The sequence below is a fragment of the Phaenicophaeus curvirostris genome, chromosome 1, assembly GCF_032191515.1.
Source record: "Phaenicophaeus curvirostris isolate KB17595 chromosome 1, BPBGC_Pcur_1.0, whole genome shotgun sequence".
In the NCBI taxonomy this organism is placed as follows: domain Eukaryota; kingdom Metazoa; phylum Chordata; class Aves; order Cuculiformes; family Cuculidae; genus Phaenicophaeus; species Phaenicophaeus curvirostris.
Window position 1 is genome coordinate 115476876 of NC_091392.1, and position 26979 is coordinate 115503854.

The following is a 26979-nucleotide window of genomic DNA, read 5'->3' on the forward strand; positions in this document are numbered from 1 at the left end:
GCTTCTAAACAACTGTCAAAATTATTTGGGGGCTGCTTTTCAAAGGGTAGCCAAATTAGAGGTGCTTCTGAAATATTTAATCAAAACCAAAGGGAAGGACAATGTGAAAATCAGAACCAACATCTTCCTTGTGCATTCAGCTATGTGTTGAATACAAAATATTTTTAAAGGTATGCACACCTGGGAGTTCTGTAGGAAAACTGTTTGGTCATAGCAACCGACTTCAGCAAGACACTAATTATCTTGAAATCACCTAACTGAGCTCTGTAGATTACAAAGATTACAAAGAAAAAGGAATAATTTAGTGTAGTGAGACTGCTGGTAGGGAAGATGGTTAGTAGCTGTGCGCTCCCGAACAGTGCTCTCTGCTGCTCTTTAAGTGGATAACAGATGCCCTACCAAATATGTCCCAAAATCAAACACCTGCTGTAATCAGGGAGTGAAACCCCCCAGAAGAGATTTGTCAGAAAATCGTATCTACAGACTAGAGATCTCTCACTGTACTAGTCAGCTAAGTCCACCACAGTGATCCATGGGGAGAAATGGACACTTCTTCAGAGCTGTTCATCTTATCCAAAGCGACACATACACATTTGGCCATACGAATTGTGACCCAAAATACCTTGCCAAGACACTTAATATCTGCAGTATAGCCATCTAAATGGAATCTTAACCCCTGTCCTCAATCCCAAATGTCTCCAAAGGAGACTAGGAGGCTCAGCATATCTACAAAATAAAGTTCAGGTTGGAAGATTGCAATCCTATGTTTTTCAGACCAGAAATAATAGTGGGAAAGGTTATATTGCAATCAAGAAGTTACATTTGGAAACATTTTAAATTCTCAGGCACCATCCATACAGAGTTCCTCATTTGGAAAACACGGACCTCTTGTTAAATAATCAACAAGCAGTTAATAGCTTCTCACAGGAAAGGTAATTATTCTGAAAAGGATGTTTCTGAGGTTCTGATAGTACAATATTTCTCCATTTAAATTAACAGAAAATGATTACAGTGAAGACAGCGGAAGCACGTGGGTTATTGTACTTGCTGTTGTGCTTTCACTTGTTGGTATTATTCTTCTGATCGTTATTATTGTGGTTGTTGTACGCTGCTGCTGCTTAAAGAAGAAAGGTAAGTGGACTTCACAGTTAGTCTATACACTAAAAAGTATCTTAAATTAGTTATAAATCTCCTAGCTATGTCAGCACTAGTGTAATGCAAAGACCTGTAAGCAGAAGTGTAAGCAGACAGATCCTACTCTTAACCATGAACTCCTTAAGATACTCCTCACTTTCCTTAAGATACTCCTCACTTTCCCTTGCTGTTCCTCTTCTAAATCGGTTCCAAAGTAATGGTTCCAAAGGGGTGTTGTGTAGTTTTGTAAACAGGGAGGAGAGATACCCCTGTGGTAGCAGTGCATGCTCTAAGAGGAGCTCTTTAGTAGGTTGCATTTTATCTTCCTGCTTTTTAAACACATTCTTTCCCCCCCACCCCTTTTTCTTTCCCCCCAGGAGGTACATATCAAACTGAAGTAAGGTAAGCTGCATGTGGTGGGAGAATTTTTCCTTTTAACTTAACTCTTTCACGGTGTCGCAGGATGGAGAGCGTGTTGTGGCAGTTTCCATGCCCCACTGCTCCCAGGATGTTTGGGTGCTGCCCATTTCTGTATATGCAGCAGGGGAAGGGAGGGCAATATGCGAGGAAGGGGACTGACTTCCTGGGGAAGGACCTGGGGGTGTTGGTTGACAGCCAGCTAAATACGATCCAGCAATGTGCCCAGGTGGCCAAGAAGGCCAATGGCATCTTGGCTTGTAAACAAGCAGTGATGCCAGCAGGAGCAAGGGAGTGATACCGCCTCTGTACTCAGCACTGGTGAGGCTGCACCTTGAATCCTGTGTTGGGTTTTGGGCCCCTCATTGTGAGAAAGGTATTGAAGTCCTGGAGCATGTCCAGAGAATTGCGATGAAGGTGGTGAAGAGGTTAGAGAACAAGTTTTATGAGGAACTGGGGCTGTTTAGCTTTGAGAAAAGGAGGCTGAGGGGAGACCTCATCACTGCCTCCAACTGCCTGAAAGGAGGTTATGGAGAGGTGGGTGTTGGTCTCTTCTCCAACGTGGTGGGTGATAGGACAAGAGGTAACGGCCTCAAGTTGTGCCGGGGAGGTTCAGATTGGACATTTATGGGTATAAACTGGACAGGGGCAGATTAAGACTAGGCATAAAGAGGAATTTCTTCACCACAAGAGCAGTGAGGCAGTGGCACAGGTTGCCCAGTGAAGCTGTGGCTGCCCCATCCCTGGGGGTGTTCAAGGCCAGGTTGGATGGGGCTTTGGGCAGCCTGGGCTGGTGGGACATGTCCCTGCCCATGGCAGGGGGGTTGGAACTGGATGATCTTTGGGGCACAACAACCCTATGCAGTGCTACAGACTAGGAGAAGTCTGTCTAGAAAGCTGCCTAGAGGAGAGGGACCTGGGGGTGTTGGTTGACAGCCGACTGAACATGAGCCAGCAGTGTGCCCAGGTGGCCAAGAAGGCCAATGGCATCTTGGCTTGTATCAGAAACGGTGTGACCAGCAGGTCCAGGGAGGTTATTCTCCCTCTGTACTCAGCACTGGTGAGACTGTTCCTCGAGTACTGTGTTCAGTTCTGGGCCCCTCACCACAAGAAGGATGTTGAGGCTCTGGAGCGAGTCCAGAGAAGAGCAACGAAGCTGGTGAAGGGGCTGGAGAACAGGCCTTATGAGGAGCGGCTGAGAGAACTGGGGTTGTTTAGCCTGGAGAAGAGGAGGCTGAGGGGAGACCTCACTGTTCTCTACAACTACCTGAAAGGAGGTTGTAGAGAGGAGGGTGCTGGCCTCTTCTCCCAAGTGACAGGGGACAGGACAAGAGGGAATGGCCTCAAGCTCCGCCAGGGGAGGTTTAGGCTGGACATTAGGAAAAAATTCTTTACAGAAAGGGTCATTGGGCACTGGCAGAGGCTGCCCAGGGAGGTGGTTGAGTCACCTTCCCTGGAGGTGTTTAAGGCACGGGTGGACGAGGTGCTAAGGGGCATGGTTTAGTGTTTGATAGGAATGGTTGGACTTGATGATCCGGTGGGTCTCTTCCAACCTGGTTATTCTATGATTCTATGATCTTTAGGGAACTAGATGATCTTTATGGAACTAGACGATCTTTTATGATTCTATGATTACGAAAAACTTCTTCACTGAAAGGGTCATCGGGCACCGGCAGAAGCTGCCCAAGGAGGTGATTATCCCTGGAGGTGTTTAAAAGCCGGGGAGATGAAAAGCTTAGGGATATGTTTCAGCAGCGGACAGGTACGACTGGAGTCGATGATCTCAAAGGTCTTTTTCCAAGCTAGCGACTCTGCCACGCTACGACTCTACGACTTTAGCTGCGGAAAGCGAGGGCCGCAGCCCCCAGCAGGCCGACAGCTCCCGTTCTCCCAGCAAACCGGGCGCGGTGCCCTGCCCGCCGCCGCCGCCAGAGGCCGCTGCCCGCCGCAAGCCGACCGGCCACCCCCCTCCCACCCCGAGTCCCCCGGCCCCTGCGGGCGGGGCGGGGCGGGGGGAGGGAGGGGAGCCTCCTGCCCCACGGGGTCAGCGCTCCGTCAAGGGGCGATCGCGGAGGAGGAGAAAAGACCTTAGAGAATGTCATGTCCCGGCGTCCCTGGCCGCGACTAAAGCGTGTCGCTGAGCACCGCGTCTCCCGCCGCCTTTTAAACACCTCCGGGGTGGGGACCCGACCGCCTCCCTGGGTAGCCTCTGCCGGTGCCCGAGAACCCTCTCGGTGAAGAAGTTTTTCCTCATATCCACTCTGAACCTCCCCTGGCACAGCTGGAGGCCGTTCCCTCTCATCACCCACCACTTTGGAAAAGAGACCGACGCCCACAACCTCCTTTCAGGCATTTGGAGGCAGTGATGAGGACTCCTCTCAGCCTCCTTTCCTCAAGGCTAAACAGCCCCAGTTCCCTCAGTCGCTCCTCATGAAACTTGTTCTCTAACATCTTCAGCAGCTTCATCACTCTTCTCTGGAGACATTTGTTGGGAGAACGAGAGTTGTCAGCCTGCTGTGGGCTGTGGCTCTCGCATTTCATAGAATCACAGAATGGTTTGGGTTAGAAGGGACCTTAAATATCATGCAGTTCCAACCCCCCTGTCATGGGCAGGGACATCCTACTAGATCAGGCTGCCCAAGGCCCCATCCGACCTGGCCTTGAACACCTCCAGAGGTGAGGCAGTCACAACTTCCCTGGGCAACCCACTCCAGTGCCGCAGAAGTCATAGAATTGTAGCATCGCATAATTGCTAGGTTGGAAAAAAGACCTTTGAGATCATCGACTCCAGTCGTACCTGCCTGCTACTGAATCATATCCCTAAGCATTTCATCTCCCCGTCTTTTAAACACCTCCAGGGATGGGGACTCAACCACCTCCTTGGGCAGCTTCTGCCAGTGCCCGATGACCCTTTCAGTGAAGAAATTTTTCATAATCATAGAATCATAAAAGATGGAGTAGTTCCTTAAAGATCATCCAGTTCCACCCCCCTGTGATGGGCAAGGACATGTCCTACCAGATCAGGTTGCCTAAGGCCCCATCCAACCTGGCCTCCAACTGCATGAAAGGAGGTTGCAGAGAAGTGGGTGTTGGTCTCTTCTCCAAAGTGATGGGTGATAGGATGAGAGGGAATGGCCTTAAGTTGTGCCAGGGGAGATTCAGATTGGACATTTATAGGTATAAACTGGAGAGCCTCACCAGTGCTGGGTACAAGGCCACAATCTCTTCCTGTTTCCTGGCCACGTTGTTTCTGATGCAGGCCAAGATGTCTTTGTCCTTCTTGGCCACGTGGGCCACTGCTGACTTATATTCATCCAGCTGTCAACAATATCCCCAGGTTCTTCTCTGCAAGACTTGAGTACAAAGCTGTTGGTACATTATTGCATTGAGTTGGAAAATGTTAGGAATCATGACCTGATGGTTATCAACATTAAGATCCGATTTATTTGCACTGGTTTGATTGTAGGAGTAGTGTCAGAGGGGTTATTTGGAGTTGCTAGGGAGCATTGTAAATTCATACACTGCCTAGCTTGGAGGGCTTTTAGCTGCCCATCTCTTAGTGAGTTTACAAAACATTCCACCACATTGCTTGCACTTCAGCAATGCCAGGCTTCATTAGTGGCCTCTTGTGGGGAAATTTTGTGACGGTCTGTTGACTGATAGCCACTTATGCAGCATTTTATTGATCTGAAACAAAATGAAGAAATTAGGTAAGCATTATTTTCTCCTGAGAAAATGATGCTAATTAAGCCATGCCATACCATAAACTTCCACATGGTTTCTTAGTTTGCGATGCTAAATTGATCATTTCACCAAGTGAAATATATGAATATATACATGCTCTATACGAATAGGGCAGGGCTAAATCAGCAGGGAATGGGAAGCCACTGGCAGGTGCCACTTGCATGTTGGTTTTGCTGTGAATGAGGTGCAACAAAGCCTTTTTGTTTGGATTCTGACTTGATTCTGCCAAAAGCCTTCTGCAAAGTTCAACCCACCCAAGGCAAAATCAATTGAACATATGGGGAAGCATCTGCCCAGCAATGAGGACTGGTTATGGCTATGTTCATGTCTTTCCCAGGACCCTGTCTGGTTGATGAACGTTTGCACAGTGCTTTCCTCCAGATAAAATGAACGGGTCCAGAATAGGGCATAGCATTACTTACTCCCCATTTGTTTGAATTTGGTCTGGGCAAATAGAATTATATTGTCACAACAAAATGTTTATTTTTAGATCTCAGTACAGTAAAGCTTCTATTTTACCATTAGCTGTAAACATGAGTTGTTGTTCTAATCTCATAAGCATTGCTTGCACTCTGAAAATTAAGCAAATGCTTAGGTAAATGCTTGACAACTGGGATGAGTCCAGGCTCTAGAGCTTAGCTTGAACTTAGAAACCCAGTGTTGACAGTTCTGCAAAGTTTTTAGTATCTATAAACAATGACACTGAAATCACAGGAAGTATTTACAGTCACTTACAGATTTTATAGATTCAGTGCTTTGTTTTTTTCCTTGGGAGGAACCTACCTGCAATAAAAAGAAAGATTGGAAGCTGTTTTGCAGTAGTAGCAACGAAGTAGTAAGATTAAAGCTATATTGTTTTACTTCCCACATTTATTTTTAACTTGGCTGGCTATCTTTCTGTACCTCCCACACTTTTTTTGTAGCTACTTTCAATCTGGCTACTCCACTGACTTTGTTGAAATCTAAGGATCAGATAAAGCAGATAGTGCAGTATCACGTAACATGTGGAGGTGGTATTCCTAAAGAATTACTCTTGTCTTTTAGAAAGGTGATAGGTTTCTTAGTGGTATCCAGCATGTTTATTTCCTAAAAAAGCCATGGCTGGCTCGTCAGATTTATGTGTGTATCAGTAATTCTCATCTAAAGTTCTGTAGACTTGCAAAGCAATTTCTGCTAAAAATAAAAATTTAAATGCAACAGTTTCCACAAATACTGCTAACTCAGAATATTTCCCCACTCCCCTGCAAATCCTTGGGTTATCGTAGTCCTGCCATCAATTTGTGCTTGCCACACCAGAAACCTAGGCAAGGATGGACCTGGGACTGTTCTGTAGAGGACTCTGTGATGAGATGAATAGTAGCATCTCTTCTAGCATAAAAGTTGTAAGTAAAAAGGCACTCTTTTTTTTTTTTCACTGTCCAGATATGCAGGTCACTGTTCTGCAAATTCGGAGATGTGTTAGTTTTAACCAAGGAAGTTCTATCAACTTCACTGTGGCTGTGCTTACTTGTAAAGTAGATTTCAAAGTGAAAAATTAACTTTGGAGTTCATAGGCGAATCACTTGGGAGCTAACTGTGGTGAAGAGATCTAACATACTTTTTTTTACAGTTGAGTGGGCCCAAATCACAAAAAATGATGAGCTGTCATAAGTGACCTAGCTGGTGTGTCCTTATTGGGCCACCAAATATCTTGTAATTCAGAATTAGAGATCAAAATTAATTTCCTAAAACCCTATGATCTGTAACAGTCTTCACTCTTTGAAGACTGATTATTTTGTTTTCCTGCTTTCTGATAATGCAATTGATGGAAACTTTCTAAGCAGCATTTCAAAGGTAATAGTTATATAGGACACTAAATTGCACTAAATAATTACTTGGAAGGCCCAGGTAAAATTTTTCACCTAATTTTTTTTCCAGAAGATATATATATGTTTTTCTCTGTAGTCTACTGCCAAAGAGTTCTCATATCATAATGAAGTTCTAATGACAAGCATTTTTGTTTCTAGAAAAGTTTCAGGTGCGAAGAAAAATGATGGTGATCCGGAAAACAGGCAAAGGCATGGGAGCGAAAACCAGGGATACCTTCCAGAGGAACGCTGGAACACAGCACAAATCCCAAGTGAGTCAAAGCTGGTGAATCATATTGTCAAACTGTGTCTCAACACAGGCACTTTAGACAATATGTCAAGTAATTAAATTAAAGGATTTCACAATACTTTATAAAAGATTTGTGCTTGGCCTGAACCTCTTCAGAATATATTCAGTTTTTTTGGAGTATGGTCCCTCAAAGGTACTGAGAAACTGTCAAAGTTCTTTAATGTTGAAATTATTTTTAGTCCTGTTTTTTGTTTCTTTGGTTTGGGGTTTTTTTTTAATGCTTTTGTTGTTTCAGATACCTTCTAGGACCAGAGGAGGGAGTACTGGATTCCCATACGATAGTAAATTTTTTGCAGTTGATCTGTAGAAACAAAAAACCCAGCTGCACTAACAAATGAGGATAGAAAAAAGAAGAAAGGAAAGGAAAAAAAAAAAGCAGTTCATGAACTATGATTTTACTGATAAATTACTAAGGCATTATAAATTCTAGCCCTCAAGCACAAAGACTCTTCAAAAGCTGGTGTAAATTTCCACCAAATCGTTATCCACCACTTGCACTTATAACCACGTTATTATCAAAGCATTTAATCAAACACTTAATGACATAAAATTATTGTGCACAGTCTATAATCCAGGCATACATCCTTTTCACTCTAACAAATAAATTTTGAAGAAATAAGTGGAAAGATTTCGAGAGCATGTGATATTGTAAAACATAACAGTTATTAAAAAGAGAAGGAAACCTAAGTATCCCTGAACAAATTGATTCTGCTGGGTCTTAGATGGGCTTCTTTCCTGTTCATTAGTGTGCTGGGTTGACCTTGACTGCCCAATGCATGTTCACCAAGTTGCTCTATCACTCCTCAACAGAACAAGGGGAGAAAAGGTGGAAAAGCTCATGGGTGAAGATAAGGAGAGAGAGATCACTTACAAGTTACTGTCATGGGCAAAATAGACCCCACTTGGGGAAGATTAATTTAATTTATTGTCAATTAATAACACAGTAGGATATTGTAAAATAAAACTCAAACTGAAACCACCTCCTTCACCCCCCTTCTTCTAAGGTTCAACTTCACTCTTAACTTGTCTAACTCTTCCCCACGAGCACTGCAGGGGAACAGGGAATGGAGGCTGCAGTTAGTCTATAATGAGTAGTATCACATTCTTCCTCTGCTCCAGTATGGGTCCTTGCCATGGGAGATAGTTCTTCACAAGCTTCTTCCTGCAGGCTGCAATTCTTCAGGTACTGCTCCAGCATGGCTCCTTTCCATGGTACAGTCTTTCAGGAATGGAGTGCTCCAGCATGAATCCCCCATGCGGTCATAGTTTCTGTCAGAAAACATGCTTCTGGATGGCCTTCTCTCCATGGGGCCACAGGTTCTGCAAGAAGCCTGTTCTTCACAGGCTGTAGCTTCCTTCAGGGCACATCCACCTGCAGTGGCATGGGGTCTTCCACAGGCTTCAGTGTGGGTATCTGCTTGACTGTGGTACTCCATGACTGCAGAGTGACAACCTGCTTCACCATGATCCTCTCCACAGGCTACATGGCAATCTTCACTCTGGCACCTGGAGCACGTACTCCCTTCCATTCTTCACTGACTTCAGTTTGTGCTGGGTTGTTTGCTCACATTTTCTTTTCTTCCCCAGCTCCTGTTGTGCAGCATTTTTTACCCTTCCTTAAATACATTATCACAGAGGTGCCACCAGCAGTGCTGATGGGCTCAGCTTTGGCCAGCAGCATGTTTGACTGATCTGGCTGGAACTGGCTCTGTCTGACATGGGGTCAGGTCCTGATGTCTTCTCACAGAAGTCACCCCTGCAAGCTCCCCCTCATCCCAAGCAAAAACCTTTCCATATTAGCCAGCAAATTAGCCAGAGTTTGACTCACAATATTAAATCATACTTAGCTGTATTCCTGAATGACTTGTTCATGCCATAATGGACACTGAATAACAGTAATACTGTATATTCTTGTTATAGGAGTTACTTCTCTTCCCCCAATGTCTTCAAAGTTCACTGTCCCTGCTGCAGATTTACATACCAGTTCTGCACCAAAGGTAATTGCAATGCTGATATCTTAACCTTTTTTTTTGGGTGGAGGTAGAAATTTATAAGTCAATTACTGCTGTAATTAGGTAGCTGGAATGATCCCTTCAGCATTCTTGAATATTTGATTTATAAGGATAAGTGCCCTGAGTGTTAGTTTTGAGTTTTTGTAGAAATAGGAGCTGAGGGAGAAGCGACCACTCCTCATATTTGGAAGAAATGCCTAATAAAGCTTTTGTCATACATCTGTTCCCCTCAGCACCTTGATACATCTTCCTCTCCACCTCCCAGGCTAAAGTTGTGAGGTCACAGACTTCCTCACATAGAATCATGGAATCAGAATATCTCAAGTCATAAAGGACCCATAAGGATCATCAAGTCCAATTCCTTGCTCCTTGCAGGTCAACGTAAAACTAAACTGTATGACTAAGACCACCTTCCAAATGCTCCTTAAACTCTGACAGGTGTTCAGTCAGTGTCTGCTCTTTCCTTCCTATTGCCTTTCATGTCTTTCCTATCCAAATGTCAGTAGGTCTTTCTGCTGGCCAGTATGGTGGGTAGTCCTTGCTGGGACAGACTTTCTGTAAGTAAAGCCAATTGTTTTTTCAGCATTCCTGGGATTAAAAAGTCTCCTCCTCTCTCTCCAAAAGCTCACTTATTACCATTAATTAATTCTCTCAGCCTTGCCAACCCAGTAGCTCTGGCTGGGCCCTTGAGAGTTCACCTCTGCATATATTATGCAGCAAATCATTATAGTGTGGAGGTTTGCTTTGCCCTGGGCGTGTAGTAGTTCTGTTACATAGGTACCTTTGCCAAAGTAGAGGTTTGCAATGTGTCTGTCCTCGCCAGCTGCCAAGACTGGAGGAGATGTGTTTATAAGATGGAGGCACTGTTTGAGGTGGGGTTTGAGGTTCCTTTGCAAACAAAATCCAGTGCAGATGCAGTAAATAAATGTAGATTTTCTCTGGATCATTTCTTGATTGTATTTTCCAATTATGCTTCCACATTGCAGAAGTTGCTTCAGTCAGGAACTTTACATTGACCTTAAGGACCTTTTGTATCTCAGCAGCAAATGATGGAACTGAAAGCAACGAGTTAACACACCACCCACCCTAGAGCTTTTCCCCCTTTCCACATGGCTAGCATCTAAAGAAGCAGACCTCAGCGTTTATTCCTGTACTTGTTCCGCTCCCAGCTACCTCCTTTCTGAAGGGTGATGCTGGGCTCTCTTAGCTTCTAGCACAAGAGCAATCTGGATCTTGATTTATGCCATATATTTGTAAAATACAGTTAGCACCTCCATGATGTTTTTTGCCAACATTCCCTTGGGAAAGTGACAGTGATGTGATACCGAGTTCACTCCTCAACATAGTGATAACTCATTTATATTTGAAGAGCTGTTTCAACATGTACAATGCAGAAACCTATCTTGGGATGACATTGCATATAAATCATAGCAGAGTGTGTCTAGTTCTTTTGGCATGCTATGAAATTTAGGAAGTACTCAATCAATGATTAAAACAATGATCAAAATAATAACAGTAAAAAGTAGCAGTAATACTGATGTATTTATGGCTTGTAGTTATCATGTTTGACATTAATTACTTGTCAAACAAAGCACTACTAAAGCAAAAGCTGAAAAGCATGTACAAGAGAGCTGAGGGTTCAGTGCGAATCTATAATCCTGAGCAACAGTTTCAGACAATGCTTGGTATGGTTGTGAACAGGATTATAAGTCACTGGCTATGTTTACATCCACAAGGCATGTGGCACGTTGAAGCTTGTTCTGAGAAGCAAAAAAGCCTGTGCTAAGGACCCCATATCCACCCTATACACATTTCAGGTGGAGACAATAACTGTTTCCCAGTGGTTGAATGCTCTTTGATGGCTGATGTGCACTGGTTGTGCACTGAGGGGGCATTAAGCTGTTTGGCGGCATAAGAAAGGGATCCATTTTGGGTGCTCTCAAACAGCTCCAGAGTGAGAACAGCAGTGCTGTGAGTGAGGGCCATCAGGAGACTGCGTTCATAAGCACTGGGTTCATGCTCCAGCTTCAAACTGAAAACCAAATGTAAGCCTTCCATGTCAATTGCTAGGTTAGATGGCCTAGGAGGTCCCTTGACACCCAGTGACTAGGGAAACATTAAAATCCATCAGAGGCATACAGCATAAAGTTGAACAATTTCTGTTAAAACAGTTGTCCCTGACTTGTGAAGGGAAACTATTTCTTAGTTTGAACAGGGCCTCTCAGTGTGCAGTTATGCCTCTATCTTGTATATGCAGGAGCTGAAAGTCTATGGGATTGTATTCAAACATAGCAAGAGCATTTTCCAGGCAAAAAAAAGTATTTTTCTTTTACATTTGTAACCTTTCCTGTTAACTGCATAGTAGAGGTTTTCTGACAGAGAGTTGTGTAGATGAATTCTAATAAAGTTCAATCACCACTATTGCCAATGTGTTGCATAATAAACACTGTGGTGCTCTTTTATCGTAACATATTTCTTGTCAAGTAATCAGATGGCAAACCATTTAACTGTTCACTGATTAGTGCTGAATCAAACGATTTTTTTTCAGAAACCACCTGCCTCCCTGCCACTGCATTTACTAAGCACAGAAAGTTGTATATCTCAGTTAGCTTTCTCTGCCTGGATACTTGGACATTGCCAAAGGTTTTTATCTTTATTATTCTGGACATTTTAGTGAGAAATAGGGGTAAGAAACCCCAGGAATAAGTGGAGTTATATAGAGAATTTTTTCCATAGTGAAGGAGGTCATAAAGGGCTGGACTCCAGAAAATTGCCTCTCTCTCTCTCTGGATAACCAGGAGAAATGAGCAAATGTCCTTGCAGTGCTTCTATGGAGGTCAAGAAGAAGGATTGAAGAATCCAGGTCCTCCCACAAGTGCTGGGTGGGGAAGTAATGAGGAGCCCATATAATGATAGAGTCATAGAGACTGAAGACCTAAAGCTTTGTCTCTCCACCTCTGCAAAGTGAAAGAAGTTTTCTGTTTGGCTTCCTTGGCATCTTATGGGATCAGGATTAACCACAGCAACAAGGCCAGAGAATAGGTCCAAATGGGCAAAGTTTGAATGGAGAGATTTAAAATTAGAAGAAGCTTGTGAATGTGAGACAAGATGGAAAGCAGGGAAATTGCAGTAAATAATTTTTATACTTACAATTTTGCCTGGACAGAGGTGATTGTACCTGATATATTACCCACTCCCTCCCACTACCAGGAGGAAACTAGGTGGAAAGTTTCAACACAGGCCAGTGGCATTAGGAAGTGTCCTTGGGTCTCTGAGAAGATCAGCTTTAAATGTGATCCCTTCTGTTCCCTAAGTAAAAATTCACAATTTTAAACTATTTGTGAGATTAAGGGAGACTTTGTATCAAAGACTGTTTCCTCAGATGTCCTTGCTCATGGACCTAATCAGGTGCAAAGCCTGAAATACCTGCTGGTGCTCATCGTAAAATGTGACAGCAGAAAATCTCTTAGACCAGCTATTTGCCATTCATACTCTTTGGATCAGAAACTACTGCAAAATGTTCACAGAAGATAAATGTTGACCAGTAATTGCACTGATCAATTCACAACATGAAGAAAAGATTTGGCAAATCATCTTAGGAAAAACTAATACCTCAGCAAAGAAGAAGGGGAGGAAACACTGTATGAGACTTTTAAAAAATGATGACTATTGGCCTAAATTATTGAGCTGAAGAAAAAATTACAAACCACTGGAAGAGGAGGCCAGGAGCATCAGTCAGGGGTGCTGGAAGGTCTTCATTCTGATTACATTAGCCAAGAAAAAGTCAAATGGAGAGTAGTTACGGGTTTCTGTTTAATTGCGTATTTTGTAACTGTCAGCAATAGGAGGAGAATGATCTTTGTTTCTAGTCCCAGGGCTGAGCTGCAGGCCAAATGGGTGTTAGGGACCAAGGTCCATCCAGAGGATCATTTCTCATTCCCTAAACCATTGTGCAGAGCTTCTTCAAAAACTGAAGGGGAGGAACCCTTACCCTTGCACCAGCAGATCTGAGCTGAGCCTGAACAAGGGCCAGACAGCCGGTTCTATCAGGTTCTGACTGCCACCTCCAAGGAACTGCATTTTTCAAGTCCCATTGGTACAACAGGAGCTCTGAGGACTCAGCATGCTGCAGTACTGGACAGTCTCCTACACGAGCTTCGTAATTAATCCATTTAATATGCCATAAATGTCTCAATAGTAAATCAGAAGACCATTTCATAAGAGAGAGTGAGCACTCATTTATAGTGGGCCAGATTAATCCCTGATGTAATTCAGCTGACTTCAGCACTGCAACATGAGGCTTGCCCTTGCCACCACAGCTGCACTCTCCAATCCAGAGTGAGTCATGGCTCCATTAATGGGGAAAGTTCTATTTTTGCTTCCTAACTACTCCAAATGACGCTCCATAAATTGGAAATATTATTTAGTTGTGGTTATGGTTTTGTACTGGGAAGGAAATGAATGATGAATTGTAGCTCCATTTATTGCACTGTATATAACTGCTCTGATGCTGATGATTATTTGAGAAGAAAAATTAAGTTATCAAAATCAAATTAAAAGGCCGATAAAATAGAAGTATAAGCCAATGACAGCAAATAATTTTACCCTTACTGATAAAATGTACTGTAGAGTATGTGACGTTATGATATTCATTGGTCAGCATATCTTGATTAAGAAAACAATAAATACTGATGACACAGATATAGAAAAGACAGGTGCAGTTTATAGTATAATTTTTTGAATTGTGTGTGGAAGAAGGGGAAGACAAGTTATTTCTCAAAGAAATGAGGAGAAATTTCCAAGCTGTGAGTCTATTGATGGACAGGGAAATGTGCTGAGTGTACAAATAGTTGACAGGATAGAATCAATTTGCTATTTGAAGCAATGGTGTATAGAAATTAGTTAGAGGATATCCAGAACTTTTGGGTGAGTGTTTTACTGATAATGAAGGGAATTTGGAATGAGAATTAAAAACTGAGGGCAGGAGGGGAAATAACCTTCAGAAGCAGAAAGCTATACCTCCCTGATTTTTTGTTCTAACAGCCAAATGTGTGATGCATGCAGACACATTTGGAAGTACTCCTACCACATTAATTTCAGTGACTTGTTCTGACACAGTTAGACTTGGTTTTCCTGGCTGGCTAATAGCAGGCAAAGCCTTCAGTTTATCACACATTTCCACAGCATCTATGTCTGAGGAGCTGCCATCTGTCAAACCAATTTAAAGATCAGAGCCCTGTTTCATAATGCCAGATGTGTGTTCATCATTCATATGACTGATGTCATATGGGTTGCAGAAATGAGTACAACATGCTTGTAATAGCAGAAGTTCTTCTTTCATTGACTAAAGATCTGTATCCAAAACATCACTGAAGGATTCAACCCTGAAATCAACTGATACACACACTCATTTAATCTTCTGATTCATCCATCTATTGCTAGCTCTCATTTTGTCTGACTGAAGAGCTGGAAAGATTTGGACATCTGTTTCCCCAACCAAAACAATAAACTATGCAAAGCTTTTCCCAGTGTAACAGTCCCTTTACTGTAATCTCTATAAAAAGGCATCCAGGGCAGATGATAAGTCAACAGGCGGGCTTTGAAACGTGTGGCTATCCAATACACACAGTTAAGCAGATGCCAAGCAGACAGTACAAAGAGATTTAAAACTATGTAAAAGAAATGCGGATGATATTGCAACCTTACTGTTAGAGGGAACCACCTTAGAAACTCACTACAGTAATGTTGGACTGTGCAGCGAACCACTAGAGCTACGTTTTTCCCCTTCAATGTGTAAGATGCAATGAATAATGAAGCCATTTTTTTCTCAGACTAGGACTGACAGGACTAGTAGAATACTGCATTAATCTGAAGAAGAAACAACTTTGAAACCAAAACCAAGCAGAGGAAAGGCTCTAATAGTTGTAGAGTATCAAGTTTTAAATATGAAATGGTTGTTGTGGTCTTGCTCATCTATATTTTGTTTTTGTAATGTGTTGTATCTGAGATCTCCTATAGCATCAGAAAAAAGAGTTGCAAGTCACTGAACCAGCAGCAGACAGCCTCCATTTCAGTGAAGTTACATCCAGTGAACTGCAACCTCAGTGAGGCTATGCTACTTCAGAGAACTCTCCACAGAAAATGGGCCAGTACACAGCATGGGTTCATTGAAATTCATGAAATTATTCATTAATTTATATCACAGCACAGTGAGAATAAAATATAAGTAACCCTGGGCTTTTGCTCTAAAACCAATATCTGTGAAAGATGCGACAGGGCAGAGGAGAACCTGGTCATCATGGGCACAGTCTCCACCCCTGAAGCAAAATTGCTGGTTAGTTCCTCCTTTTGTGGTGAGGAGAAACGGCATGACAATGCAGGGGCTGGATGGCTCATTCATGCAGATGAGATTTTTAAAGCAAAAGAGACACTTGAATTACATTTTCCCCAGTGCTGTCAGGGAATAATAGGGCAGTCCAGATTCAGCTGGTCTAAGTCCTCTGGTTCCCTCTTACTCATGCAACCCAAAATCTTGTGTAGTATTTCCTACTAGCGGCCATAAACACTGCCTTTTTGGCAACATTACTTGATGAAATTTCTGATTAATATCTTTCTTCCTTTAGTAAATCTGAGCGCAGTACAGCATTCTTATGCAAGAAGTTCTGGGAAATACACGCACCCCAGTATTCTGCTAAACATGACATTCCAATAATGATCTGTTTCAGGAAGTTTCAGAGACAACGTTCAATGAGGTTCTCTTAGATCCCCTCTGAAACTTTCTAGTTACTCAATATGCCAGCTAGTTTGGTATACTTTATGCACAAAGGACAGTCCACGGTGTCTGGGAATATGTGCTTTCCACAAACGTTACGCTTGCCTTTCAGCTTTTTTTTTCAGATTTTTCTTTTTCCATTCTACTTACACATTTGTTATTTATGGTGGGAGCAGTAGCAGAGACCTTCTCAAAAGCTTTGTGCTAGTGAGAAAGCCTGCCATAACAGATCTGTAATTGAACAATCAGGAAATGCCAAATAACTCTTCTGCCATAAATGGACCAAATCTCATAGTGTATTAATCTCCGTGATAACTGAGACCAGAAGAAACCTCTGATGTTCTCTGGCAATGAATATCTGATATATCTGTTGAGTACCAGTAAGGTCTTAGGGCTGGACTGCAAGAAATTAAGTGCAGCAAGAAGGTTTTGGAAAATGTCTCTTAGGAAGAGACAGTCAATCCTGTTACTTCCCAGAGCACCTCTCCTCTCTGCAGAAATAAACAGTAAAGAAGGGTAAATTTAGAAAACAGCAGTATGTTCTAGCAACATAACAGGGTGAGGAGGGGGAAGGAAGAGAGTTGTGTTTAAAACAGAAGGCAGCTGTCTGATGAAATGTTTCTAGGATAGTTATATTTATCCCATGGTTTGTCTTGAGGTGCTGAGACTAATTAAATACCAGAGACAAGCTGTCCACATTTGTTATCTGACAGTTTCCTCTGTGTCTTATTCATTAATATATATGTACCAAAAGCATTATTTAAGATGTTCAGTACTGGAAGAATATCAAGGCAATACAGACTGTACATGATTAATGTTCTACAAACAAACCACAGAAATATTGGTCGATAGTTAGGAACCAGCTTGGGCTTGATAAAATTTCCACTGGGAAGAACAATAAAATTTCTATTAATTTCCAAGGGCTTGAGACAAGGTGGGGAAGTTGCAAGGAACAGTGGCCAGCAGTTAGCGTCTACTTGGAGGAAGATAAAACCAGCGCTGGGCCTGGCTTGAGCAAACCATTCAGCTGTAGTGTTTCATTTAGGAATCTATGTGGAGATACACGACTTGGGAAGAAATTTTCTTTCCTTAGTGCTACTTTTAAATTTTCTATGTGAGATCACATTTGAATATGCAAAGCGTGTGTTTCTTTAATGGATTTGAAAATTAATTTTTCTTTGTCATTTTCTCTGCAATGATATTTTGTAAAAGCATGTAAGTAATTAGGACTGGAAATCCACTGCACTGATTTCAAATGAGGATAGAGTTTTCAAAACTGCTGAGCTGCCTTGCAGTGATTCCACTGAGGCTGGTTTGAAAACAGGCTGCTGTTGGTGGAAGTGGAATCACACTAGTCACAGGAACTTTAAAAAAGTCTGCGTTGGATAAACACTGAGATGCTGAGAGCGATCTTTCAGATATGTTAAATACTGGCATGCTTATTGTTGCAATTTCTAATGTATTTGGAAAGCAATGTCAGATATCGAGTTTTTCTTACAGCTTAACGGGCAGTTTCTTTAAGACAACCAGAGGAGAAAGGCCCAACATCATGTTTTGCTTAAGACTAAACACTGCAGAATCTACAAGAATTTCTCAGGTAGCATAAGACCAGTTAACAGATTCCCAGAACTGCCCTCAGTGTGTTGTATGTGAAACTTCTATTTTGTTCTGTTGTTCATACTTTCCTTTGTATTTAGTTTTTCAGTGGGTTGTGGGTGATCAATTTCATTTTTGTATAATGTTTTGGTGTGAGGATTTGGCAGGTCCTGAAGACCCTTGAAGGACTGCTTTTCTACAGTTTCTTTTAGTTCTGTAACTGCTTTTAATTTCCCATAGGTGCAACATCAGAGACCTACTGATTATCCGATCAGCCCAAAGAAAATTAGGAACGTGACACTTGTTTAAGATGTACCTCTCCAGGAAATTTCTCTACCAGTCATGTTTTACACATTTGGATGGCTTCCTGCAACACAGAAAGGTTAACACCAGTACTGTCAGTTTAAGCTATAAGTTATTTTTATTCTTTTTCCTCATGTAATGAAATAAAATCACAATCTTTATAATGTAGCATATAATACCTTAGCAAAATAATGGACATAAATGACAGTCTTAACTTCAGTGACAATGAATTTGATGGGACTCTGCAAGAAAAAGAATCCATGCTCTGGGTCCCAAGGAAATCAGCAAAACTTGTATCAGACAGAAACATTGGGTTGTCTACAGCAAAATCAAGGACTGGAACTGCAAGAGATTTATTAGTTCAGAAGAATTGGTTAATAATGATACTGGTTGATACAATATCTATTGCCTTTTTTATGTACTTTATGTAGATCTGATCATCTCCAGCTTATAGTTCAACAATATTCTTTTTCAATCTGTTCTGTAATAAAATTGAGGGAAGTTTTCATGAGGGCTAACAAAACTATTTTTGGATCAGCAATGAATTTGTTTCATCTCAATACAGTCTCTTGTGAAAGGTACTTGTCTTAAATCTGATGTTCCAGTGTTAAATAAAAAATAATCACCTATGTGCCAAACAATTCCTGTTTTGTTTGAAATGCAAAAATCTTAAGCTGAAAAATATGGATTTGAAACTCCTAATAGGTGTTGCTTGATGCTCAATGTCTCTGTTCTACTCTGTCGAGTTTGGCAGCCAAATGTCTTAGGTCAGAGCAAATGGTGGCTGTTGGCATAGAGTTGATAACAACCATGGGAAATGCACCTCAGCTAGAGCAGATCTGGCACATGGATCCCATATGTGCCTTCCCCATCTAAAAATCATGATTTCTGGCTGGAATGTCTTGTCTGAAAGTCTGTATTTCATAACAGAAAGTTTAGGCTTATAACTTCTTTTTGCAAAAAGGCAAACTTCTTCCAGAAAAACAAGGTATTTTCAGCGTACTTATTTTTCTATCCACTCAAAGCATTCTGAATTATTCAGTGCTTTGCATGTTAATCTTTTGTATGAACCAATGCAGGTGCCCATTGAGTGCTGAAAGAGCTGCTACATAGAATCGCTTTCAGTGGTAATCTGTGCAACAAAAATAAGAAATGTGAAACCTGATATCAGGAAAAAGAAGTTGGTTTGCATGTTTAGCATTTGGTATCTAATTAAATGTGACAGATTTTGCACTGCTAGTCGCATTTTCAGTCAGTCTGTCAGAACAAGTCCTGAGACCAATTCACGGTCTGCCACGTGCAATTGTATACAAAACTGTTTCAAATTTCAGCCATCTACATTCTTTCTGTCTTGTTTGGTTAAGGAGGAGCTTTGAAATGCATTCTCACTGAATGCAATTGTACCAACAGCATGGAATGTAAACAGCTATAGTGTTATACAGAGAAAATATAAGCAACTTACATCGTGGAATATCTGTTTTTTACCTTGAAATAACCATGCACTGAGAGAAACACCCACCTTATTGTGATACCAATATTGCTATTGCTGACATTTCCTAGTTACTACTGTAGCTTAATGCAACTTAAACGCAAACAAATATCCACTTTATTAGAGGGATATTCGTTGCATGAGAGAGAGAGGCTCAGTGTAACGCCAGCCCGTGACTCAGGGAGAAAAATCATGGACCTTTGGCTTTTTGTACGTTGTGCATGGTTAACAAGCCTTCTGGTTGTCAGAAAATTAACTCCTCAGTACAAAACTGAAAACTACATGGAGGCAGTAGTTTCCCAGCAGGAAATGTTGGTTCATTAGAGTGTGTTTTGAAAAGGAATCAAACTATAGTGTGGTTTATCTCAAAGCCCTTTATTTCAAGTTTAGGTTCAATATTATTTGGTATAATATTGAAGCAGCTAACTTAGAACTGAAGAAAACCCTTTCTTCAGTTAATCCATATCCTTCCACATTAATTAAAAATGTTGTTGTGTTGAGGCCACGGGCAAGACAACACGTTCCTTGATCCAAAGACTGACTCCTGTGTTAGCCACGGGGTGCCTTCCCTGCTGGGGAGTCCCCATTGAGATTTCCATGCTGTGCAACCTGGTTCTTGAGGCTCTTCAGAGGACACTAGTTGTGCTTCTGAAATTGGTTTTCAGGCTGTGGTTGGACAAGAGCACCTCCTGACACTGCTGTTGAATGAATGATCTGATGTGAGACCTCAAATCTGGGAGCCTTGTGGAAGCCTCCTTTTCTGCTGGTAGCTCCAAGCTGTAGTGGTGAGACATCAGGGGCCTGCAGCCAGGTCACCCTCCAGCTGTACATCTTACTTGGGAGCTGGAAAGTGCTCCAGCAAGCCACATTTACTTACCTCAGGGACCACTTACTGGAAGATGATTGCCAGTGGACAGCACACAGCAGCAATAGGAATTACACCCCACTGACTGCACATCCCACTGATTCAAACAAACACAGGATTGTCACACAAATAGGCACCACAACCAAGGAAATGTGCACATTAACCAGAGTCTGGTGCTACTTTCTTTCTTGCCAGCTACAAGAATGCATCCCACACAACCGTGATATGCTCTTCTAACAGCATTAGCATGAGGGTAAAAATTCTTACGGTGTCCCTGAAATTTATAGTTGGAGGCCTTTGTATGCTTTCAGATTTGTTTTCTTCAGGCATGTTATGCAGCCTGTATATCATCTCCAGTACTAGCTGTTACTTATGTTTGCAAATAGAGCTCCACAAACAACAATACATAAAATACAGACACATTTTTTAGCACACAGGGAATATATTATAAAATATGCAGGCACTTTCAGAAGACACGGTAGACTAAAAATATTGGATTTCAGGCACTTTATGGAGACACCAATCTTTTGTACACATACATATTGATTTATAATTATGACTTGAGGGACATTTTAGTAATCTAGAAGTATCTAGTTTTTTACTACTTACAGACTGTGCACAGCTTGATAGTATAAAACCCTTTCACATTTCCTTACAAAATGTTCTGATTTGAATTCCATACACGTTTATGCCTGAAAAAAATGCACTGGAGATAAAAAGTATTTCATTCTACAATAAGGTTTCCTAAAGTTGTCTCATCAATTTTATATTTCACAGAAAAAATTAAGCTTTGAGACAAAGCCACTTAAAAATAGCACTGGTTTCACGTGGAGGTTTCTTTTCACAATGAAAAAGCACCTCAGGTTTGTGTGGGCTGAGCAGAATCAACAGATGAACTCTTACTGAAGGGTACTCACAATATTGACTAAACATTTGGTTTCTTACAGGTTTGATTGAATAGAATCTCCATTTACAATATTTATTTTGTAGAATATATAATATATGGTGCTGCTAACCTAAAATATACCATTCTCAATTATTTGGGCCTCCCAGCGACAGAGATGGGAAGACTTTGGTTACTGGCCTCACTGTCTCTTTCCTCAAAAGGATCCTGCATGAGGCAGGAAGGGCACAGCTTCCTACAAGCTTCCCCAGCAGAAGCTCCTGTAAAAGCAGAGAATGGTCCCCTAAAAGTGTTGGAGATAATTCATTACCATTTCCCTTCCATTCAAATATTTGTAGATCTTACTCATCTAAAATGGGGCCCACCCCCTACTCTCCTTCCCTGAATATCTCTAAATCCCACATACACAATCCTAGAGATTAATAAAATTAGTCCAGTGGCATCACAGTACACTGTAATTAAAATAAAGCAATCAGTATGCATCGAAATGGTCTCATGCAGTCAAGCCATAATAAAAATACTCTAGAGGCCATCAGGGGAACATTTCTCCCAAAAGACCTTTGGCATCTTAATATTCTTTTTCAGAACACCCTCCAAAAACCCCTTCTAAAGATAAAGTTGAGAACTAAAGTTCATAACGCCACTTGATATGGAGGAGCACGCTCTCAGTAGATGTGACTTTTATGATTAGACTCTCCTCCTACGATCCACTCTTGTTCCCCAGGCTATAAACTACCTGTCTCTTCTTCACCCTAGGTGACAAGCAGCTTTCTTCTCCACAGCTACCAAATAGCTTTTCTTTAAACAAAGGCCTTATTGATACATTCCCAATTAACATCTGTGCATTTGTTCTCAGCTTGTATTTAGCTCTGCAAATTGCTGCTTCTATTTCAGTCCTGAATAAGGGCTTGCGTACCTTGAAAGTTTGTCTTGTATTTCCAGCAACAGCAGCTGATCCAATAAAACCTACTACCTCTACCTGCAAACTTTCTCCAGCCTATGCACCTGCATTGGTGGCTGTGTATTTCCATCATCCCAACTATTGAAACTTCAGGATTACACTATGCAAATCTCAACTAACCATCCTGAACTGATGTAGAGAGAAACTGAAGAAAGAAAGTGTTCTGGCTTAAGCTGGGATAATGTTAATTTTCTTCCCGGTGTCTGGCATAGTGCCGTGTTAGGATTTAGTATGAGAATAATGTTGATTACACGCTTATGTTTTAGTTGTTGCTAAGTAGTGCTTATACTAAGCCAAGCACTTTCGATTTCTCACGCTCTGCCAGTGAGGAGACGCACAAAAAACTGGGCGGGAGTATAGCCAGGGCAGCTGATCCAAAGTGTCCAAAGAGGATATTCCATACAATATGATGCCATGTTCAGTATATAAACTGGGGGGAGTTGGTCAAAGGGCTATCACTGCTCAGTGATGAGCTGGGCATTGGTCAGAAGCTGGTGAGCAATTGCACTGTGCATCACTTGTATTATTATGATTATTTTTTCTCTTCCTTTGCTGTTCTATTAAACTGACTTTATCTCAAGTGAGGAGTTTCCCATTTTTTTTTTGATTGTCCTCCCCATACCACTGGGAGCAGCGGGCAGTGAGTGAGCGGCTGCATGGTGCTTAGTTGCTGGCTGGGGTAAAGCCGTAACAGAATGAGAAGCCAAGTCAGGTCCACATGAACACATCTGCACCAAACCTCCTCAGACAGTGGGAAGGTTAGCCATGTTGTTGTGAAGATGGGATTTGATAGGAGCACTCTGCATTGCCACAATACATGGGTCTGAAAAAAGTTCCAACTCTTCTGCCCTAGAAAATTCATTATTCTCATGCCCATTCCTCTCTCTGCTCTCTGTTCTTTGGGAGATGCAGGTTGGTAACATAACAACTCCCTTACATTATCATAGAAATCACAGCTTATTTATGCAAGATTATTACAGATAGTTATTTAAATAAATATGGATATTTGCTAGCTCAGACGAATATTACAATAGGCTATTCCTTTTCAGCTCAGAGATTTAATGTCTGGGAGCTTCCAGTGTCATTCGGCATTAGCTCTCATAGCAGAGCTAACGTCACACAGATGATATTTATATTGTTTATTTTCTGCTATGGTATGATCACCCTCTCAAATGAGGCTTACACTAAGGGCTTTGTTTTTTTTAAAATCGTGTTCCAGCAAAACGTTCTGTTTGGTTTTGTTTTGGGGAAAGAATGCCAAAATCCCAGGAAAACAATACTGAGATGTTTTTATTAGACAAGCCAACCAGATCCATCTCAGCTTTGCCTCCAACTCATTAGTTTCCCATCACAAAAAGCCCAGGGGCTGCTCTAACCTTGAATTGGCTCATCTGTGCTGTTGAACCTTTAGTTCTGATGACTTTCTAGTCAGATGCTGATGCTGTGGTCTCAACTCCACTTGTTTGGACATGAGATCTTGCATGCTGGGTCTCTCTGCTGTAACCAACCGTGTTGCTACTGTCCGTTTCACACATACTGTCAGAGGACGAAGGGAGATGTGTGGATCAGACCTCTTGCTCCATGACTGACAGTCTTTCAGAGATGGTTGCAGACTGTGTTTTTCTTCCCTAGTGCAGTAAGGATTCACAAGGTGCTATGTGCTGCCAGATGCTGGGACTGTTTCATACCACTCTTCAGAGACACAGAATTTCATTTAGATGTTACCCTACTGTCCTTCCAGAGGACAGGCAATGAGTCCCCCTTGATGAAGCACAATTATTTGGTCTTAGTACAAACTCACACAATTCATTAAAATGAACACTGTGCCCTTTAGGTTTGTCTCAGCACTTCTTACATGTGACAGAAGCTATGCAGAAACTAGTAATCTGCATGACAATTGCCAGTCCATGCTGAAAGAGTGTTGTGGCAGGAATCCCAACTTGAAAATTAGCCTTGTGGATCCTGTTTTGTGTTACTCTTCACTACAGAGCACTTAAACACACTCAATCCATGCAAAACAGAGACTGTTGTGTTAAAATACAAGGAAATTTAGCAGCCGTTTTAGAGGATATCTGCAATTTGGAACTTTGCAAGTCTGCTCCCTGACCCTCTAAAGCCATGCTTATCAGCCAAGCCCTTCAATGCTGCCTATGAGGAGGCAGTACCTCAGCCTGAGCTCACAAAGACTTTTTAATCTCTGTCACTGCTTTGGAGTCTCCATCTGTGGAATGAACAACTAAAGAGGACAAAACAGACCTTCTGAGAGATGCAAAACAGACCCTCTGAGAGATGCATTGTCAACCAATAATATTTATTGGAGAGGCATCTGAGCTGGCAGACGAATAGTTACTTCCCTGTACCCTTTTTATCCATTGCCAGAGCAAGGAGCAAACAAAAGGAATGGCAAGGATGGGACTGCTGATCATCAGGAGTCCTCACACCCTGTGGCAGGGCAGTGTGAAGCTCTGAGTGGAATGGAGCAACATACTTTGAAGAACAGCTGTCACTGCAAAACAGGTTAAAATAAGATTACCCCCCCCCAATTATATATGATGGTTACATCATAGATTCTGGTGTACTGGGACTACAGCTGAATTGTGCAAATCTTAAAAGCAAGAGGTGAGTTTTTACTATGGCACTGTGCTCCTGAGGAATAGTGTCACAGTATTTTGGTGAAGAACACTGGAAAATAAACATCTCCTGTGTATAATCTACTGAAATGTCAACAATATAAGACCTAATTAGTGATTATCTTTTGCCTTAAGTTCCTGAGAAGAATTACATTTTACTGTGCAACCAAATATGAGGAAATGTTATAATTTTGTATTAAATCACAAGTAAAGACTCTTTTCCCTTTGTTCATCTGAAATCTTTGCTAATTTCAGTGAGGTAAGCCTATTTTAGAATTAAAATACCTTTCTTACTGGGTAGGACAATCTAGAGTTACAAATAAGCACACGCCTTACAAACTGTACAATATTTTTCCAACACACAAGCATTTGTCTATTAAATATGTTTACAAGATTCACGTGCTAAAACCAGTGGAACGTTAGGAGGTGCAAAGGCTGGAAAGTACAAGGTAAAGGAGGAAGAGGCTGTGGTAACACATGTGTTTCCACTGCTTTGAGCTGATACCCAGTGGCTGAAGTCTTGGGAGATCTAATGAAATAACTTAGCTTTCATATGCAATTTTGATAGCATTCGTAAGAAGGATGTCAGGGCCCTGAGTATGCCAACAGCTTCTGTAGCCACTTCTCTCTGTAATCTTGCTCTGCAGGCTCTTCCACCTCACACATCTAAGGGCTTAGCTGCCTGTGTTTGAGGTCCATTCTAATATGGTGATGCTGCGTAACTTGCCATCACACTTCTGTGAAAAGAGCTGAGCTGTGAGAAAAATCATCGAGAAGCCTCATCTGAGACCTCTGCTCATGCACCCTGTACTTCTTGGCTTGGAAGCTCAGTTACCCATCCCACAGGTGTGCTTGCTGCCCAGCCCTTGCACCTTTATGGCACTGCCCAGGCTTCACTTGCTGACTGGACCTTGACCCTCCCACCATGGACCTGGCCAGACATTTGGGCTTTTGCTTGACCTGGTGATGGTCACTGGAGCTGCTTTACTCTTTTTCCCTGTGTCCCAAAGGGCTGTGGCCCTTGCTTTGAGAATGCAGCCCTCCCCTGTCCCACACTCCCTGGCAGCTCACAGCATCCCTGCCTGGCAGAGCAGCCCCACACTGTGTGCTGCTGGGGCCTTTCTGAGCTGTGTAGAAGTTCTCGGTTTCAGACAAGCTGTAGGGATTCTTCAGGCTGTAAGAAACACTATTTTGAGGGCAAATTTGAAAGATGTTTTTACGGAAGCCAAAAACTAATTGGCTAGGATGTCTCCTATAGCTTCCCACTGGTTGCACATTACAGCAAGAAGCCTCCATCCACACATTTAGGAACACAGACACTTCCAAATTTAAGTGCAGTCCCACCACAAGCCAGTGAGGCACAGCATCGCCAAGGGTGGTGCTGCTATAGGAGCTCTTTCTGCAATGACCACAGCACTGCTGCTGCCTTACATCACTTCCAGAACACAGGTGGGAGTATCCTTTACCCAAATAGAGAAGCTGGGCAGCTGCTCATTTTGTCACGTAACAAGGGAGCACAAGTCTACCAAGCGGTTATACAGGGAAGAGGGAGACAAGCCATTTGTCTTTATTAACTTGTGTGGATCGGTACAGGAAGGCTGGAGCCACTCATGCCTCTCACACTGTGATACTGCCCCGAAGCAGATGCCTAAAGAAAATTTCCTTTGTGTGCAAAAACCATTTTGGTGCAAATGGTTTCCTGCTGAGCAGCTGCAACAGTCACATCTGAACTATGCATACCTAAGCTGCACTCTCCAAATAATATTTTATTTCCCTCCAGAAAAGATTTCTTCTCCTCCTTCTCTGCAGATGCTTCTTTACCCCCCAATCTCCGCTCATTTTTTTGTCACCTCTTATAGCTTTACTTGTTTAATCAGGAATTCAAATGCCTCAGAGCAGGTGCCTTGACTCTTCAGCTGCCTGTGAAGCTCTGTGAGCAGTCACATGGCAATGCAGAAATAATAAGGAAGGAAATCTATATCCCATTACCGTCAG

The 26979-nt window shown here is 42.1% G+C and overlaps 2 protein-coding genes across 4 annotated transcripts in view; both read left to right on the top strand.

Annotated features, from left to right (window-relative positions):
• The window catches only part of IGSF5 (immunoglobulin superfamily member 5), a 32780-nt gene extending 13986 nt beyond the window's left edge, over nucleotides 1–18794 (top strand). The window contains exons 4-8 of one of the 3 annotated variants that reach the window (XM_069872146.1): nucleotides 1000–1131; nucleotides 1512–1536; nucleotides 7302–7414; nucleotides 9373–9449; nucleotides 18073–18793. In XM_069872146.1, coding sequence (XP_069728247.1) covers nucleotides 1000–1131; nucleotides 1512–1536; nucleotides 7302–7414; nucleotides 9373–9449; nucleotides 18073–18141 — 416 coding nt within the window. In that variant the 3' untranslated portion in view covers nucleotides 18142–18793. Of the gene's footprint in view, nucleotides 1–999; nucleotides 1132–1511; nucleotides 1537–7301; nucleotides 7415–9372; nucleotides 9450–18072 lie in introns of all 3 variants that reach the window. The other 2 variants (XM_069872154.1, XM_069872163.1) reach the window with 2 other exon arrangements.
• The window catches only part of SH3BGR (SH3 domain binding glutamate rich protein), a 614594-nt gene that overhangs the window by 86677 nt on the left and 500938 nt on the right, over nucleotides 1–26979 (top strand). The gene's annotated exons all lie outside the window — the stretch shown is intronic.